Genomic DNA, 16,565 nt, shown 5'->3' with positions numbered 1-16,565 from the left:
TAAAAATAGGGTGCCTTGCCACACCTAAGGTCATCTAATGCCACCTTCCGCTTTCTTGAATTTTCCAACACAAGAAGTTATAGAACTAATATAAATCCTGTCACTCAAAGGGAGGCAGAGTGATGGAGCGACAGAGAGTTCTGGAATTAGAAGCATCTCAGAAAGCATCCTTCTCCAGTGTGGCCTGTCCCTGTGTGGATTCTCTCCTGCTGCATCCCTGGGAACTGGTCTGAGCTCGATGGGTCCCCCACCTTCTCACCTCCACCTTGTCCCTCAGAGGCCCAGGGGACAGTCCATCCTTCTGCAGGGCGCTGGGGCGGGGCAGAGACACAGCTATTACTCAGAGGACATAGAGCCAGAAGGAGGCAGGATCAAGATAAGAGCATCTTCCTACTCTTTTTCTTTGGTCACCAGGCCTTTATTTCTCAAGACTTTATCTTTGCAGGGCAGCCCTTGGCATGAATAGGATCTTAGCTGTGTTAAGGTATTTCCCATCTCCCTGCTTGGTGAATTCAGGATGGGTGATACAAACAAGTTTATCAGTCATGGCAGTTAGAATTTATGAAGAATTGATTCAGTCCACAAATATTTATTGAAGCAGTGTATAATTTATGCATTGAGACAAAACAGCCTATATTTATTTTAAAAATTTCCCCCAGCTTTATCGAGATATAACTGACAAAAAACATGGTGTAAGTTTTAGATGTACCATATGATACCATATGATGATTTGATATACATCTGTGCTGGGGAAAAACATCTGCATTTATTTGTTGCCAAGCACTGTGCTAGGTGCTGGGTGATGCAGTGATGAGAAGTCTAGCCCAGGCATCTGTCTTCTTAGAGCTTGTATTCCAGTGGGGAAGACAGATGATAAACAAACAGATAAATAAGCCAGTCTTAATCCTTCATGGATTCTGTATTCATCTCCGTGAATTTGCCCACTCCCTAAAATTTATTTGTAACCCTAAAATCAATACTTGGATTTGTGGAGTGGGGAGAAGTCTGAGTCGCCTGGTGTTCATGTCCTTAGCTGAGGTTCATGCTCTGTCTTCTTGTTTCAGCTCTCATACTGTCAGTGAGGTGTTTTGTTTTTTTTTTTCAAGTTTTTCACATTTTTTGTGTTTTTTGGGGGTGATTTCTCTGTTTAAAACGACCCCTGAGCATATGAAGTGCTATCCAGTGCTTCTGGGCACAAGCAGACTGCGATATGCCTTTCCAGAAAATACGTGTGTTATGTAAGATTCCTTCAGGCAGGAGTGACAGTGCTGTTGGCCATGAGTTGAATGTTAATGAATCAGCAACATAGATATTAAATAACTTATTAGATTCTGTCTTAAACAGAAATATTCATGAAACAAGATTATGTAGGGATCAGTTGATGAAAATGTCACCAGAGGGTCATAGGAACCTAACCTTGTATTTCCACTAGGAGCCATGGTTCAATATTGGCTAATTCAGTGTTTGCAGTGACTTTATATTATAGAATATAACGATGGTGAATAATGAGAACAGATGATATAAAAGAATAATTCCACTGAGTGGTAAGGGGTGTGAGGAAAATGAAACAGGAGGCGGGGGAGGAGAGAGAGTGGGTAGCAGGGTGGAGGTGATGAACAGAGAACGGTGATGGGCACTCAGCTCTGTGGGAAGCTTGGAACCCAGGAATCCTGGAGTCCAGTGCACTGTGCCATCCACTCTGCTCACCGTTCGTATTACGCTGTTCAGAGCTGCCGTGTGATGCTGACGGTCACCGGGGTTCAGAGCCACGGTTCCAAGGAGACTGCAGTGTACAGTGTCAGAACCCGTCAATACCTCCAGGGCTTGCTGCCCTATCAAACATTCTCACCGCCAGATACTCTGGGAGGTGTTTTATTGCAGTTTCCTCCATGCAGATTCTAACCGTGTTACTAACCAGGAAGGGCTTCTTTTCAGTTTAAACTGTCCAACAGATGGTGGTGGTTGCTCTCTTTATTCTGGAGATTGGCTGCATCCCAGTCACAGTTTTAATTGTACTTAACAATTAAAACACTAAATATTGTAAAAGAATATACAGCGGAGGGAAAAGAACATGGGGTTTGGAGTCGGATGGACCTGGCACCTTCTACGTGGGTGGACCTAGGGAAGGTCCCTGCTGCTCTGTGGGGCTCAGTCTCTCCATCTGAAAAATGGGGCTGGTAATACATGTCACCCTGCATGGCTATGAGGATTAATTCAGATGTGCTATGTATAGCTGCCAAGAGAATGTGATCTGTGGTCAGAACACCAGGGTTTGGAGCTTGGCCTCGGGCAAGTGTTTTAATTTTCCAAAGCCTTAATTTCCTCACCAGCCCCACAGGGTTGTCGTGAGAAATAAACGAAATAAGGCATCAGGGTGAGAGATGGCGGGGCAGCAGTGGGGTGTACAGTAAGCACTCAATGAACGTTAGCTATGGCCGTGATTGAAGGTGCTTTGCTGGGACTTCCCTGGCAGTCCAGTGGTTAAGACTCCGTGCTGTCACTGCTGAGACTGCGAGTTTGATCCCTGGTTGGGGAACTAAGATCCCGCAAGCTGCAGGGCGTGGCCCCCCAAAAATACAAATAAATTAATTAATTAAAAAATAGTACTATTAAAACAGTGCTTTGTTAAACACTCATTAGGATGACAATAATAATATTAATAATAAATAAATAAATAGAAATAACAAGAGTTGGCTAAGATTGGGAGAAATCAGACCCTAGTATATTGTTGGTGGGACTATAGAATGGTGCGGCCGCTGTGGAAAAGAGTTTGGCGGTTTCTCAGAAGGTTAAACAGAATTACCAGGTGACCCAGCAATTCCACTCCTAGGTACCTACCCCAAAGAATTGAAAACAGTTGTTCAAAGAAATACTCGTATGCAAATTATCATAGCAGAGCTGCTCACAACAGTCAAAAAGTGGAAACAACGCTTATGTCCATCAACTCATGAATAGATGAACAAAATGTGTTCTACCCATATCATGGAATATTATTCAACCATAAAGAGGAATGAGATTCTGATACAGGCTACAACATGAATGACCCTTGAAAACAGGATACAAAGTGAGAGAAGCCAGTTACAAAAGATCACTTATTGTATGATTCCATTTGTACGAAACATCCAGAATAGGTAAATCCATAGAGACAGAAAACAGATTAGTGGTTACCAGAGGCTGAGAGAAGGGGGTGAGGTGGGGAGTGACTGTTTAGTAGGTATGGGATTTTTGGGGGGTAGTGATGGAAATTTTTTAGAATTGATAGAGACAACATTGTTAATGTACTAAATGTCACTGAATTCTGCACTTAAAAATGGTTGATGTGAATTTCACCTCAATACAATTTTTTTTTTTTTTTTATAAAAAGGAGCTTTGTTAGAACAGAAAAACTACCCTAAAGTTCGTGACCAAACGTTAATCTGGCTAGATCTCCTGGTGGATAATAAAATCGCAAAAGCCTCGTAGGGCAGGACCTAGGAAGCATTACTGGGTCAGAGCCCAAGCTCCCTGCCCTGGCCCATCTCCCAGATGACCTGCACAGACTGGGGTCAGTGCATTTGTTTGGTCCAGCTTGGGGACGTTCAGGGTTGGAGACAGTGCCCAGCGGGACCCACAGTTTGGCCGGATGCCAAGCTCATTAATGCGGTCTTAGATTAAGATTCTTGCCACTGTTGAATTGCTTTGGCAATGGTGTGTTTTTCATTTGTCCTTATTTGCTTCTTTTTGCAAGTACTACAAACCAGAAACTTGAAAATTCATCCTGGATTTCAGGTTTCACTCTTTCAGGGATTGTATCTATAGTGAGTATCATATTTAACTTTTTTTTGAAGGGTCAGATGGCATTGCCCTAAATGCTGATCCGAAAGGTCTGTGTAAAATGGTTCAGCCTTTCTAGGGCCTTCTGGCTCTGTCTCCACTTCCTGAGAGCATTGGGAGGCTCCTAGAAAAATCGGGATGTTGAGGGGTACAGACCTGTATTGGAAACCCCACTGTACCACTTATCAGCTGTGTGACCTTGGGCCACTCAGTCTCTCAGATGATCCTCCGTTTCCTCCACTGTAACATGAAGACAGTAGCAGAATTTTCTCCAAAGGGTCTTGTGAGGATAATGTGAAGTGATGCATGTAAAATACTTAGAATACTCTTTGGTGCATAGTAAGTGCTCAATAAACAGTAACTCTTGTTAGTGTTAATAATAATTATTATTGTTACTATTTTTTTGCTTTACCAATGACTCCAGTGAGGTATTTTCAGCCAGCATCTAAAAGTTTTTTTTTTTTTTTTTTGCGGTACGCGGACCTCTCACTGCTGTGGCCTCTCCCGTTGCAGAGCACAGGCTCCAGACGTGCAGGCTCAGAGGCCATGGCCCACGGGCCCAGCCGCTTGGCGGCATGTGGGGTCCTCCCGGACCGGGGCACGAACCTGTGTCCCCTGCATCGGCAGGTGGACGCTTAACCACTGCGCCACCAGGGAAGTCCTAAAAGTTCTCTTTCTTGCCAGAGAGTTGTGAGGATTAAACTAACAAGTGTTTTGAAACATTCACAAAAGTTACAAGCAGGGGTGATTCTGGAATAGTAGCATATATACATTCGGATGCTGGCACTGAAATTCAGACAAAGTCCAAGCCAGACGTTGGCCTGTTTATAAAATGTTTATGGGAAGGGGCAAAGAAGTTAGACACTTGCCTAGACTTTCTGAAATCACTTTCTCCCTTGAGAATGGCTTTTATTTCTCTTGGTCGTTTATCAGAGAATGTCAAAAGAAAAATCCCTGCACCTTGGAATGTCTTTAATCAATCCTTAGACCTTTCATTTCTTAAAACCTATTCCCTTCTCCCCACCCCATTCAAGACTTGAAATAAAATGATTTTCCAGAAATGGATGACAAGATAGCAAGGGCTACGATTAATAACCCCCAGAGCACCTTGGTGCCACACCTTCCCTATTTAAAATGAAAGATTACCCTCTTGCCTCAGACTTTATTAAAAAGAGGATCCAAAGAGAGAGGGGAAGAGTTGATGTAATATAGCCCGTCAGCGAAACACTTCTGAAGCGTCGGCAGAGAGAAGTTGAATCCCTGTCAGTTGAGCGGCTGTCAATTTGGTTAATGAAATGAGGCTTTTTGCTTCTGCATCCCCAAACTTCTGAATTTTTAATGGAAGGGTGAAGGAGAAGAGAATTTGATGGAGAAGGGAATTTGGAGAGTAAAGCTTTTCTTCCACTCTTTTTATCTCTCAGACTTTGAAACTTTAGGACAGCGATCCTTGGGACCAACTCAGTGCTTCCTTGAATCTCATGGAGTTCTGTGTGTGTGTGTGTGTGTGTGTGTGTGTGTGTGTGTTTGGAGGAACTGTAGGCTGTGGGGGGCAATGGGTCCCAGCTCAACTTCAGATGCCATGTGATAAAGGGGAAGCATGAAGGTGAAGGTTACTACCAACTATGGGACTTTATAGAACTCATTTATAAAACAGATCAATAATATCTACCTTACAGGGCAGGTAAGACAAGCACTGAATCCCCTAACTGGGCCTGGCAGGGCCCTCCAAATGCTAACTTTTCTATCATAACTCCGCAGTCTGTATTCAGTAAATGTTGTTGACTCCTGGTTGAAGGCTCTGTTAGTCTCCTTGATCTGCTGTAACAAAACCACCACAAACTAGGTGGCTTGAAACAGAAGAAATGTATTCTCTCCCAGTTCTGGGGGGCTTGAAGTCTAAAATGAAGGTGTTAGTGGAGAAGAATCAAGGAGAAGGCTGTAGGGGAGAATCTGTCCCATGCCTCTCTCCCAGCTTCCGGTGGCTGCTGGCGATCCTTGGCTTGTAGCTGTGTCACTGCGATCTCTGCCTCTGTCTTCACATGGCCTCCTCCTCTGTGTGTCCTTTTCCCTTCTTAAGGACACCAGTCGTTGGGTTTAGGGTGCGCCCTAATCCACTGTTCCCTCATCTTAACTTGATTACATCTGCAGAGACCCTATCTGCAAATAAGATCACATTCACTGGCACTGGGGGTTAGGGCTTCAACATAGCTTTGGTGGGGATACAATTCAACCACAATAAGGACGCAGTGGCTTTTTTTTTTTTTTTTTTTTTTTTTTTGCCGTATGCGGGCCTCCCACTGTTGTGGCCTCTCCCGTTGCAGAGCACAGGCTCCGGATGCGCAGGCTCAGCGGCCATGGCTCACGGGCCCAGCCGCTCTGCAGCATGTGGGATCTTCCCGGACCGGGGCACGAACCCGTGTCCCCTGCATCGGCAGGCGGATCCCCAACCACTGCGCCACCAGGGAAGCCCGGACTCAGTGGCTTTTGATATCACGGGTTTGTTTCCAGTAGGGGATGGCAGCTGGCCAGATCAGGGACACAGGCCCTGAAGGCCCGGCACTATATATCCACATCTACCTCATTTAGTCCTCACCGGCGTCACGTAACATAGGTGGTTTTACTCCCATTTTCACTAATGTTTATGCAGCATTGGGCTGTGTGCCAGAGATAGTGCTAAATGTCCTGCTTGTATGGTCTTATTTAATCCTCAGAATAATCCTAGGGGAAAGCTCTAATGTGATCTGCATTTTACAGATGCAGAAACTGAGTCACAGGAAAGGTTGGGGCAAGTTCATTTCTAAACATCATGTTGCAAAGTCAAGGGTGTTCTGTGCATATAAAAACTTCCACTTCCTTGCTTGATGTTTACTTAGAATTTATTCTTGTTCTTTCTGTTCAGAAAGCAAGTCTTCCAAATGTGGAGGTGTCCCTTCTCCTTCTGAGGGAGTCAGTCAGTGGGTGATGTGTTCATTACCTCTCCTCCCTGACCTGTAATTCAGGGCCATGGGCTGTCTGCTCTGGAGATTCAGGGATCAAATGGGAGAGGAGACAAAAGGTGAACATGATTAAATCATGGCATGTCTTTCTTTTTTTTTTCTAATTTATTTATTTATTTTTGGCTGCATTGGGTCTTCGTTGCTGCGTGCAGGCTTTCTCTAGTTGCGGCCAGCAAGGGCTACTCTTCGTTGCGGTGCGTGGGCTTCTCATTGCGGTGGCTTCTCTTGTTGCAGAGCACAGGCTCTAGGCACACAGGCTTCAGTAGTTGTGGCACGCGGGCTCAGTAGTTGTAGCTTGCGGGCTCTAGAGCACAGGCTCAATAGTTGTGGCTCACGGGCTGTAGAGTGCAGGCTCAGTAGTTGTGGCACATGGGCTTAGTTGCTCCGCGGCATGTGGGATCTTCCTGGACCAGAGCTCAAACCCGTGTCCCCTGCACTGGCAGGCGGATTCTTAACCACTGTGCCACCAGGGGATGCCCCTGGCATGTCTTTCTTAAAAAAAAAAAAAAAAAATTCTAAGAGGAGTCTGACACTCTTGGACAGACTTGGGAGGTTTTAGAATCTCCCGACCACTTCTCTCAGCCTAGAAAAATAACTTCTTCTTGAGCAGTTCTCCCAGGATTTCCTGGGAGCAAAAGAGGAGAAGGTAAAATTCTACTGCGCCCTGGGCATCGCTACCCAGATGTCCTGCAGGAACCTCAGATTTGGCTGGTGTGACCCTGAACTTGGCCCCCCGCCCCCCGCCCTGCCCTGTGCTCCATCTCCTTCTGTGTTTTCCATTGCTGTGATGCATGCCCCCAGCCACCATGTGACCCAGGGGTGGGGGGAACCGGGACGTCAGCCTTGGCTTAGTGTCATGCTCAAGGGCGCAGACCACCAGCCCAGCTGTCCTTCTCTCTGACTGTATCGCCTTGAGTGAGTCATTTAAACTCTCTGTGCCTCAGTTTCCACGTCTATAAAATAGAGTGATTTTTGTCTGCTCTGTAGGATTGCTGTGTGGCTATTAACTTGATACAAGTAAATGACTTGGAACAGCAGCATCAGGAGCACAGTAAGGCTCAACACATGGCAGCTATTCGATTCTCCTCCTCTTATACTAGTCACCCCACTCGTCTCCATCTCTGCTGCCACAGCTCCACTCCTGGTCCCCGTCATCTCCCACGCAGGTGCCTTCAGCAGCCTCAGGCTGGGCTCCTGCGGCTGCCGTTGACCTGTACGATCCTTGCCCCTTTCACCCCCAGCCCCACGCCCAGCCCGTGCCCCTCGCGCTCGTGCAGTTGGAGGGCTGGCTTCAGACACGTCTTTCCACAGCACTCATCTGGTCATGCCTGCTATGCACAGTGGGTCCTATTTAGCGAGAACGGATGCTCACACAGCCCTGCACCAGGGCCTCTGGGACAGCTTTAATCACAAGGGGACAGAGAGAGTAGTCAGTGCGTGCATTCTGGGCCAGCACCCTGCGTCCTGCAGGAGCCCGTGGCAAATGGACTCCATCCCCTGGGCTCTGGTATGTAAGCCACAGGATCAGGGATGCGCCAGCATGTCCACTGGTATGAGCAGGGGCTGGGGTGTAACAGTGATGTGATGGAAAGAACCTTGGCCTCCAGCCCTAACCCACTTCTCAGCATTTACCCACTGGGAGAGCCAGCCCTTCCCTCGGCATAAGCAGGGGTTTGGGGCCCAAGCCTTGTGGATATAACAGTATGGCCAAGCAGGAACTTGGCCTCCATGCTATCATCATTTATGGTTGTGGGAGTGCCAGCCCCTCCTTGGGCATGACTGTGGGGCTGGGGTCCAGGCCTGGAGCTTACAGCTGCATGATGGTAGACCAGAGCTTCCCCCTTGCTTATTACTGGGTTTGGTGGCCTTGAGCCCTGGGCTGTGTCAGGTTTCCAGGAGCTCTGCAGGAGGCCACTGCAGGGGATCAGTCACCATCCCCTTCCACTTAGCAGAGCAAATCCCTGGACGGTCCACCTTTGCCCTTCTTTCCAGCCTCAGCCTGGATTTCTTCCTCCTTCGGAATATCTCCAGCCACACTGAACTGCTTGCAGTCCAGACTCACCACGTTCTGCCGTCTCCTGGCCCTTGGCCCTGCTGTTCCCTCTGTCCTCATCCTTCCTCCTACATCCTCCACTCTGCCCCTTTCCTAGGATGTTCTCCTTCATCCTGAAGATCTGGGCTTAGGTGTCTGCTCCTCCGGGATGCCTTTCCCCATCCCTCCCCAGAAAGGTGGCTTCCTCCCCTCTGCTCTCACTCACCTGCACTTTCTCTAACATTGGATTCCCGGTTCCATATTGTGAGTACTTACCTTTATTTAAGCAAGGTGAAACTCACAGAACATACAATTAACCATTTAAGAGTGAACGATTCCACAGCATTTAGTGCATTCACAGCGTTGTGCAACCATCACCTCTATCAAGTTCCAGAACACTTTTATCACCCGTAAAGGAACTCTGTACTCATTAAGCAGTTGCCCCCCATTCCTTCTTCCCCCCACCCCAGCCCCTGGCACCCACTAGTCTGATTTCTGTCTTTATGGATTTGCCTAGTCTGGACATTTCGTATAAATGGAATCATACACTATGTGACGTTTCATGTTCGGCTGATTCCACTTGACATCGTGTTTTTGAGGTTCATCCAAATTGTAGCCTGTATCAGTAGTTCATTCTCTTTGATGGTGGAATCACATCCCGTTGTATGGACGCACCACCTTTACTTTATCCATTTGTCAGTCGATGGGCATTTGGGTTGTTTCTACCTTTTGGTTGTTGTGACTAGCATTGCTGTGAACATTCACATACAGACATTTGAGTGCTGCTTTCAATTCCTTTGGGTCTATACCTGGGAGTGCAATTGCAGTGAGTGCTTATTTCATCGTTGATCTTCCCATTGGCCTGTGAGCATCTCGAGGACAGGGGAGACAGACGCCCAACGCCAGGCGCTGGTATAGCGAGTGCCTGGGGAGCAGGCTAGATGAGTCCCAGGCATCCACAACAGACGTCTCACTCATCCTCAAGCACCCGCCCATTTGTCTGCACCATCATGTGGTCCAGGCTCTGTGCTGACAGCTCGACTCATTGTGTCTCATTAACTCGCTGCTTGCTTCACTCTGGTATTTGCTCAAATGCCCACTGTCACGTCTGCATCCTTTTCTGATTGAAGTAGCCCCAATATTCCTTTTTGGTGCTCACGTCCAGCTTTCTTTTCCTCCCTAGCATTTATTATCACTGACATATTACAGGCATTATATTATATATGACATCTTATAAGTAATATAATGTTATTTTTTTTGTTCATCCCCTTTTCTTCTCTGTTTCCTTACCAAGAACATGAGCTCTGTGAGGACAGGAACTTTCGTCTCTTTTGTTCATTGCTGTATCCTGGTGCCTAGAACAGTGCCTGGTATACAAGAAGAGTTCAAATATTTGTGAAGTATACTTGGGTGAATGAATGAATGAATGTGTTTAATCCTCACTGCACCCTCCAAGGGAGCCATGATTATTCATTCTCATTTTACAAACCCCCAGAGTCTCAGAGAGGTCAAGTAACTGGCCCAAGATCACAGAGCTGATCAGCAGTGAAACCAGAGTTCTAAGCTGGATCTCTCTGAGTTGCAGTCCCATATTCTTTTCACTTCACTCAAGGGAGCATGAGCTCTAGCGATAATGCCCACAGTACTTCCCTGTGGCCTTGGAGCGTGGTATGTGATGAAGATAACTTAAAAAAATAGATTTACTTTCTTACACATGTATTACTTAGGCTCATTTGCCAATGTGTTTGTATTTCCTGAGCAAATACATCAATCCAGAGCTTGCTGGGTGAATCAAGCTGATCTGGGCTTGATTCTCTGTCTGTCCCCAGCTCTCAGAGCTATTCAGCCTCTCTGAACATCACCTTCCGAGAGGTACACAGGGAGGTGACGTCACCCGGTGCCGTGTTCAGCTCTCAGCACAGGTGCATACGCTTTAAACGGGAGGTAGCAACGCATCACCATGGTGTTGAGAATTACAGTACAATCAGCTAACGTTTATGGAGGGCCTGCTGTGTGCCAGGTGCTGGGCTCAGCACACTGCTTGTGTTATTGCATTTGATCCTCATAATATTCCCCCGGAGCAGGTCTACTATTTTCCTGTTTCACTGCTGATAAAGCTAAGACTCAGAGAAGTTTGATGAGTGTCCAAGGTCACACAGCCAGGAAGTAGGAGAGCCAGAATTAGGGCCAAGTCATCTGACTCCAGAGCTGGCTCTCTTAGTCCCCGGGCTAATGTGTATGTGTAAATATTTGAGAATCGACACACCATAGTGATGGTGATTTTGGTAGAATGTTCTGGCAAAGTCTGGGAGGAAGGAAAAGGGAGACTTTTGCCAGAAGTAGCCTTGCTCCAGCTCCTGCTTCCATTGTGCGGATTATGACAGTCCAGGGTCTTCGGTGAATGCAGGTCCCACTGTCCTAGAGGCCCTGTGCCCTCGTTGTTGAGTTGACCAAGATCCTGGGTTTGAATCCCAGAGGCCAGCTCCCATCTCTGCTGTAACCTTGGAAACATCTTCATCTCTGCGCATACATTTCCTCATCTACAAAGTAGAGATCAAAATGGCCCTTTGCACACAGATTTATGAAAATTAAGTAAGATGTGGAACAGTCTCAATATAACAAATGAAGAAAACAGATGACCAACCATTAAATAAGATCTTATGGTGTTTCTTAAAAAAAAAAAAAAAAAAGCACAGCAAACCAGCTGGCAGGCTCCACAGCCGAGCATTAATAGGCAGGATGGGTCGGCTGTAGAACAACATTGCCTTTTTCCTTATCCGAATTTCCTAATTTTTCTATAATGAATATGTAACAACAAAATGAGTTGTTTTTAATTAAAAAAGGGGCAGTGAGTCAGTGTTCATGAAAGCACTTTGTAAACTGTCAAATGCTCTATAAATTAGCTCTTGTCATGGTCCTTATAGTAATTATTATTGTTATTGCCAGTCGGCCACGAGTTGGAATTTATTTCAGCTTGGCCTCTGATGGGAGGGCCCACTCGATCGCCTTCTGCCAGGTCCTGCCACGTGGTCCTCTCTCTCTCTCTCTTTTAAAAAAATAAATAAATTTATTTATTTATTTTTGGCTGCGTTGGGTCTTTGTTGCTGCGTGCGGGCTTTCTCTAGTTGCGGCGAGCGGGGGTTACTCTTCTTTGTGGTGCGCGGGCTTCTCATTGCGGTGGCTTCCCTTGTTGTGGAGCACGGGCTCTAGAGCGGAGGCTCAGTAGTTGTGGCTCGCGGTCTCAGCAGTTGTGACTCGCGGGCTCTAGCGCGCAGGCTCAGTAGGTGTGGCACGTGGGCTTCGTTGCTCTGCGGCATGTGGGATCTTCCCGGACCAGGGCTCGAACCCGTGTCCCCTGCATTGGCAGGTGGATTCTTAACCACTGTGCCACCAGGGAAGCCCCGTGGTCCTCTCTTGATACCTGCTGACTTGTCTCCATCTGTGCTGCCACCACCCAAGTGGAAGCCAGCATCCTCTCTCAGTGGGAGCCCTGTGATACCCTTTAACTGGGTTCTCCTTGTCCAAGCAGCAGCCTCTATCTATCTATCATCTATTATCTATTTGTCTATCTGTCCTCTATTACCTCTCTCTCTCTCTCTCTCTCTCTCTCTCTCTTCCCGTTTTGTTGAGAAATAATTGACATACAGCACTGTGTATGTTTAAGGTGTCCAGCATAACGGTTTGACTTACATACATGATGAAGTGATGACCACAGTAGGTTTAGTGAACCTCCATCATCTCATATAGATAGAAAAGAAAAGAAAAAGAGCTAGTTTTTTCCTTGTGATGAGAACTCTTAGGATCTACTCTCCTAACCACTTCCCTGTGTAACAAATGGCAGTATTAATTATGTTAATCATGTGGTACAGCACATCGCTAGTACTTATTTATGTTATGATTGGAAGTTTGCACCTCTCGTCAGCCTTCATCCAGTTCTCCTCCTCCGCACCCCTATCTCTGGTAATGACAAATCTGATCTCTTTTTCTATAAGTTTGTTTGTCTTTTGAAGTATAATTGACCTACAACACTCTGTTACTTCCTGGTATACAGCATAGTGATTTGAAATTTCTATATATTACAAAACGATCACCACGATAGGTCTAGTTACAGCGTGGGGAATATAGTCAATAATAACGTGATATCTTTGTATGGTGATAGATGCTAACTAGAGAAATGAACTTTAGGTCAAAACCCTCAATGGCTTCCTGTTGAACTTGGTATAAAATCCACATGGGCCTGGAGGTTTGCCCTCACCTGTCCCTTCAGCCTCCTGAGCCAGTTTTCCCATTGTCACCATATATTGCCTTCGAGAAGACACTGGAAAAGGGACCCAGGAAAGTGCCTGCCCTGACTTAGATGGTTTTGGAGCCTGAACGTTTGGTCTCAGTATTTGACCCTTACGCTTTTACATCTCTTAGTGTAGAGGATGTAGGACTGCACGTTGTAGCCTGAGAGTCTGTATGTGTAGACCAAATACGTATTTGCACTCTTAATACAGCAAATGAGTGAAAAATGTTAGTGAACTATAGGATTTAGTTTTATTTTCTGACTTAGCTTATATCAGGGCTGAAAAAAACCTCAAGTTGCATTCAGGCAGTAGGATTTTTTTTTAGTGCTCCATTTTTTCTAATAAACTGTTGTAAGACAAGAAAATCTCCTTTCTACCTCTATGCTTTTGTCCCTACCAGCCTCCTCGCCTCTCCCCACACCTGCCATGCTCTTTCCTTGGACATTTGAGCTGTGGGCTCCCCAACCCTGGACAGTGGAGGGCAAGGCTGTTGAATGGGGATTATGGTGAGACAGTCAACTAAAGGGTTTCGTTCTTTTTGGAGGGGCCAAGTGGGTGTGGTTGAATTTATGTAAATGTGCACACAGCCATACCGTGCGTAATTTATGTAAATGTGCGTACAGAGCACGCTGTAATCGGCACACGCACGGTGCACGGTGCACACGGTGTAACGCGCGTCTACAGTAATGTGCCTATAGTGTAATTCACCCATTTTCTCATGGCTCATCTGTCATCTCTGCTCCTTTGTCCCAACTCAGGAGGCAACCTTTCCAAACAAGACTGGACCATCCAGTGGCCCACCACGGAGACGGGGAAGGAGAACAACCCCGTGTGCCCCCCGGAGCCGACCCCGTGGATCCGCACCCACCTCTCCCAGAGCCCCAGGGTCCAGTCCAAGTGCGTCCAGCACTACTGTCACGCCAGCCCCAGCCCGGGGCCCCCCGTGTACAGCCACGTGGACAGGCTCACGGTGGACGCCTACCCGGGCCTGTGCCCGCCCCTGCCACTGGAGTCGGGCCACCGGTCCCTGCCTCCGTCGCCCCGGCAGCGGCACACGGTCCGCACCCCGCCGCGCACCCCCAACATCGTCACCACCGTGACCCCGCCCGGCACGCCACCCATGAGGAGGAAGAACAAGCTGAAGCCCCCGGGGACCCCGCCGCCCTCCTCCCGGAAGCTGATCCACCTGATCCCGGGTTTCACGGCCCTGCATCGGAGCAAGTCCCACGAGTTCCAGCTGGGTCACCGCGTAGACGAGGCCCACACGCCCAAGTGAGTGCATTTGGTGGGTTCCCGGGGGCAGCTGAGCCTCCCAGTCAGGGAAGCTTCAAATCAACTTGTATTTCCCTCCTCCAGTTGAATGAAAGGTGGTTTTTCCCTAATGGCTGGTCCGGAATTTCCCAGAAATGACCCCTTTTAATACTATTAATGCTGTAAAGTAGGGGTCGGAAAACTATAGCCCAGGAGCCAAATCTGAATTTATTGCAACGCATCCAGATTCGTTCCGTTCTGTTTTGTCTGTGGGTGCTTTCCTGCTACGATGGCCGAGTTGAGGGTGGCCCGAAAAGCCGCAGTCTTTACCGTCTGGCCCTTTACAGGAAAACTTGCCAGTCCCTGCAGAGTCTATCCTAGTGCTACACCTAGAAATAGGACGCCAGCTGCATACGCGACCTTACGGTTTCTAGTAGCTGCCTTAAAAGAGTCAAAAGAAACGAGTGATATTAACTTTCATGATATGTCATTTAACCCAATATCGTAAAACGTGATCATTTCACAGTAGAATCAGTGTAAAGTGTTATTACGGAAATACTTTGCATTCTTTTCTCCACACTGAGTCTTTGAAATCTGGAGGGTATTTCACACCAGCAGCTCAGCTCAGTTCATACCGGCCACCTTCCAAGTATGGACTGGCTGCCTGTGTCACTTGGCTGCGGTGCTGGATGGTGCTGCCCTGACCGACCCTGTGCCTGGGACTTGCTCTGTGTTTATACCTGAGATACATGCCCAGGTCTGCTGGGGGTGGGAGGGGGCTCAGGGAGTGGATGAGTGGACTGTCAGAGCAAAGGTCGTCCCACAGAAGCTGCAGGTGGGCCAAGGCACCCAGGGGAGAAAAATCCTGAAAGTTGACATGGGTTGTACCTGGCTCTGACTTGCGGGGGTGGGGGTGGGGGTGGGGGCGGTGGGGGTGGGGGTGCGTAGGTGGGACTTGCTGCCAGCAGAGGGCGACACGGCGTCTGTGACTGTATGCTGGCTAATGAGAGAAATGGGGCAGCTCCCTCCAGGGCCCCTCAGAGGCTGACTGTGACCTGGGTCCCTTGCAGGTTTTTGAGGTCTCAGTGTATTAAAAATGGAAGAAATGCTAAACAGGGTCACAGAAGTGAGTAGCACGTTTTAAATATTTACCTTTAACAAAATTGCATCTGAGGCATAGAAGATAAAATGGTTATGGATAATCCTATGAGGAGATGCGGGTAAGAGTCTAAATTTGGGAACTGTCGTGTGTGAAAGGTGTGGACACCGGTTCTGGGAGCTCTGAGGTGGGGCAACCACTGGGGAACGGTTCACTGCATTTCCATTTCAACGATTTAGCCGGTGTTTCGTGAGCTCTCACTACCATTTGTGGGTGAATCTAAGACGTTGATCGTAAGATACATCCTGTGTGCATCTTAGAATTGATGAAATGTGGTGTGTTCTAGACTCTGGGCTAGTCGGCGGGGTACAATGGAAAGGAAAAAGACATAGCCCTTGGCCTCGTGAAGACTGACACTAATCCAGTAACCACACATATGTGTTATAATCTTTTTTTCTTTTTTTTGCGGTACGCGCGCCTCTCACTGTTGTGGCCTCTCCTGTTGCGGAGCACAGGCTCCAGCACACAGGCCCAGTGGCCATGGCTCACGGGCCCAGCCGCTCCGCAGCATGTGGGATCTTCCCGGACTGGGGCACGAACCCGTGTCCCCTGCATCGGCAGGCGGACTCTCAACCACTGCGCCACCAGGGAAGCCCTTTTTTTATTTTTTCCTATTGAGTTAGTTGTAGGAGTTCCTTATGTATTTTGGTTATTAACCCCTTATCAGACATATGGTTTGCAAGTATTTTCTCCCATTCTGTAGATTGCCTTTTCATTTTTTGACTGTTTCTTTTGCTATGCAGAAGCTTTTTAGTTTGATATAGTCCCACTTATTTATTTTTCCTTGTGCTTTTGGTGTCATACCCAAAAAATCATTGCCAAAACCAGTGTCAAGGAGCTTATTTTTTGGGTCTATTTTTTAAATTGAAATATAGTTGTTGTATAATATTATATAAGTTACAGGTGTACAATATAATGATTCACAATTCTTAACGATTATACTCCATTTATAGTTATTAGAAAATATTGGCTATATGCCCCATATATTGTACAATATATCCTTGTAGTTTATTTTATACCTAATA

General features: G+C 47.0%; 1 protein-coding gene across 3 annotated transcripts in view; it reads left to right on the top strand.

Moving 5' to 3' along the window:
• KSR2 (kinase suppressor of ras 2) overlaps positions 1-16,565 on the top strand; it is a 400,523-nt gene that overhangs the window by 134,527 nt on the left and 249,431 nt on the right. For all 3 annotated transcript variants that reach the window (XM_029234471.1, XM_029234459.1, XM_029234465.1), the window contains exon 4: positions 13,889-14,402. In XM_029234471.1, the coding sequence (XP_029090304.1) occupies positions 13,889-14,402 (514 nt within the window). The remainder of the gene's footprint in view (positions 1-13,888; positions 14,403-16,565) is intronic.

This window comes from Monodon monoceros, unplaced genomic scaffold (genome assembly GCF_005190385.1).
Source record: "Monodon monoceros isolate NGI ecotype Baffin Bay Population unplaced genomic scaffold, NGI_Narwhal_1 Super_Scaffold_1, whole genome shotgun sequence".
Taxonomy (NCBI): domain Eukaryota; kingdom Metazoa; phylum Chordata; class Mammalia; order Artiodactyla; family Monodontidae; genus Monodon; species Monodon monoceros.
Note: the sequence above shows the minus strand (reverse complement) of the source record. Positions and strands in the feature narration are given on the sequence as shown.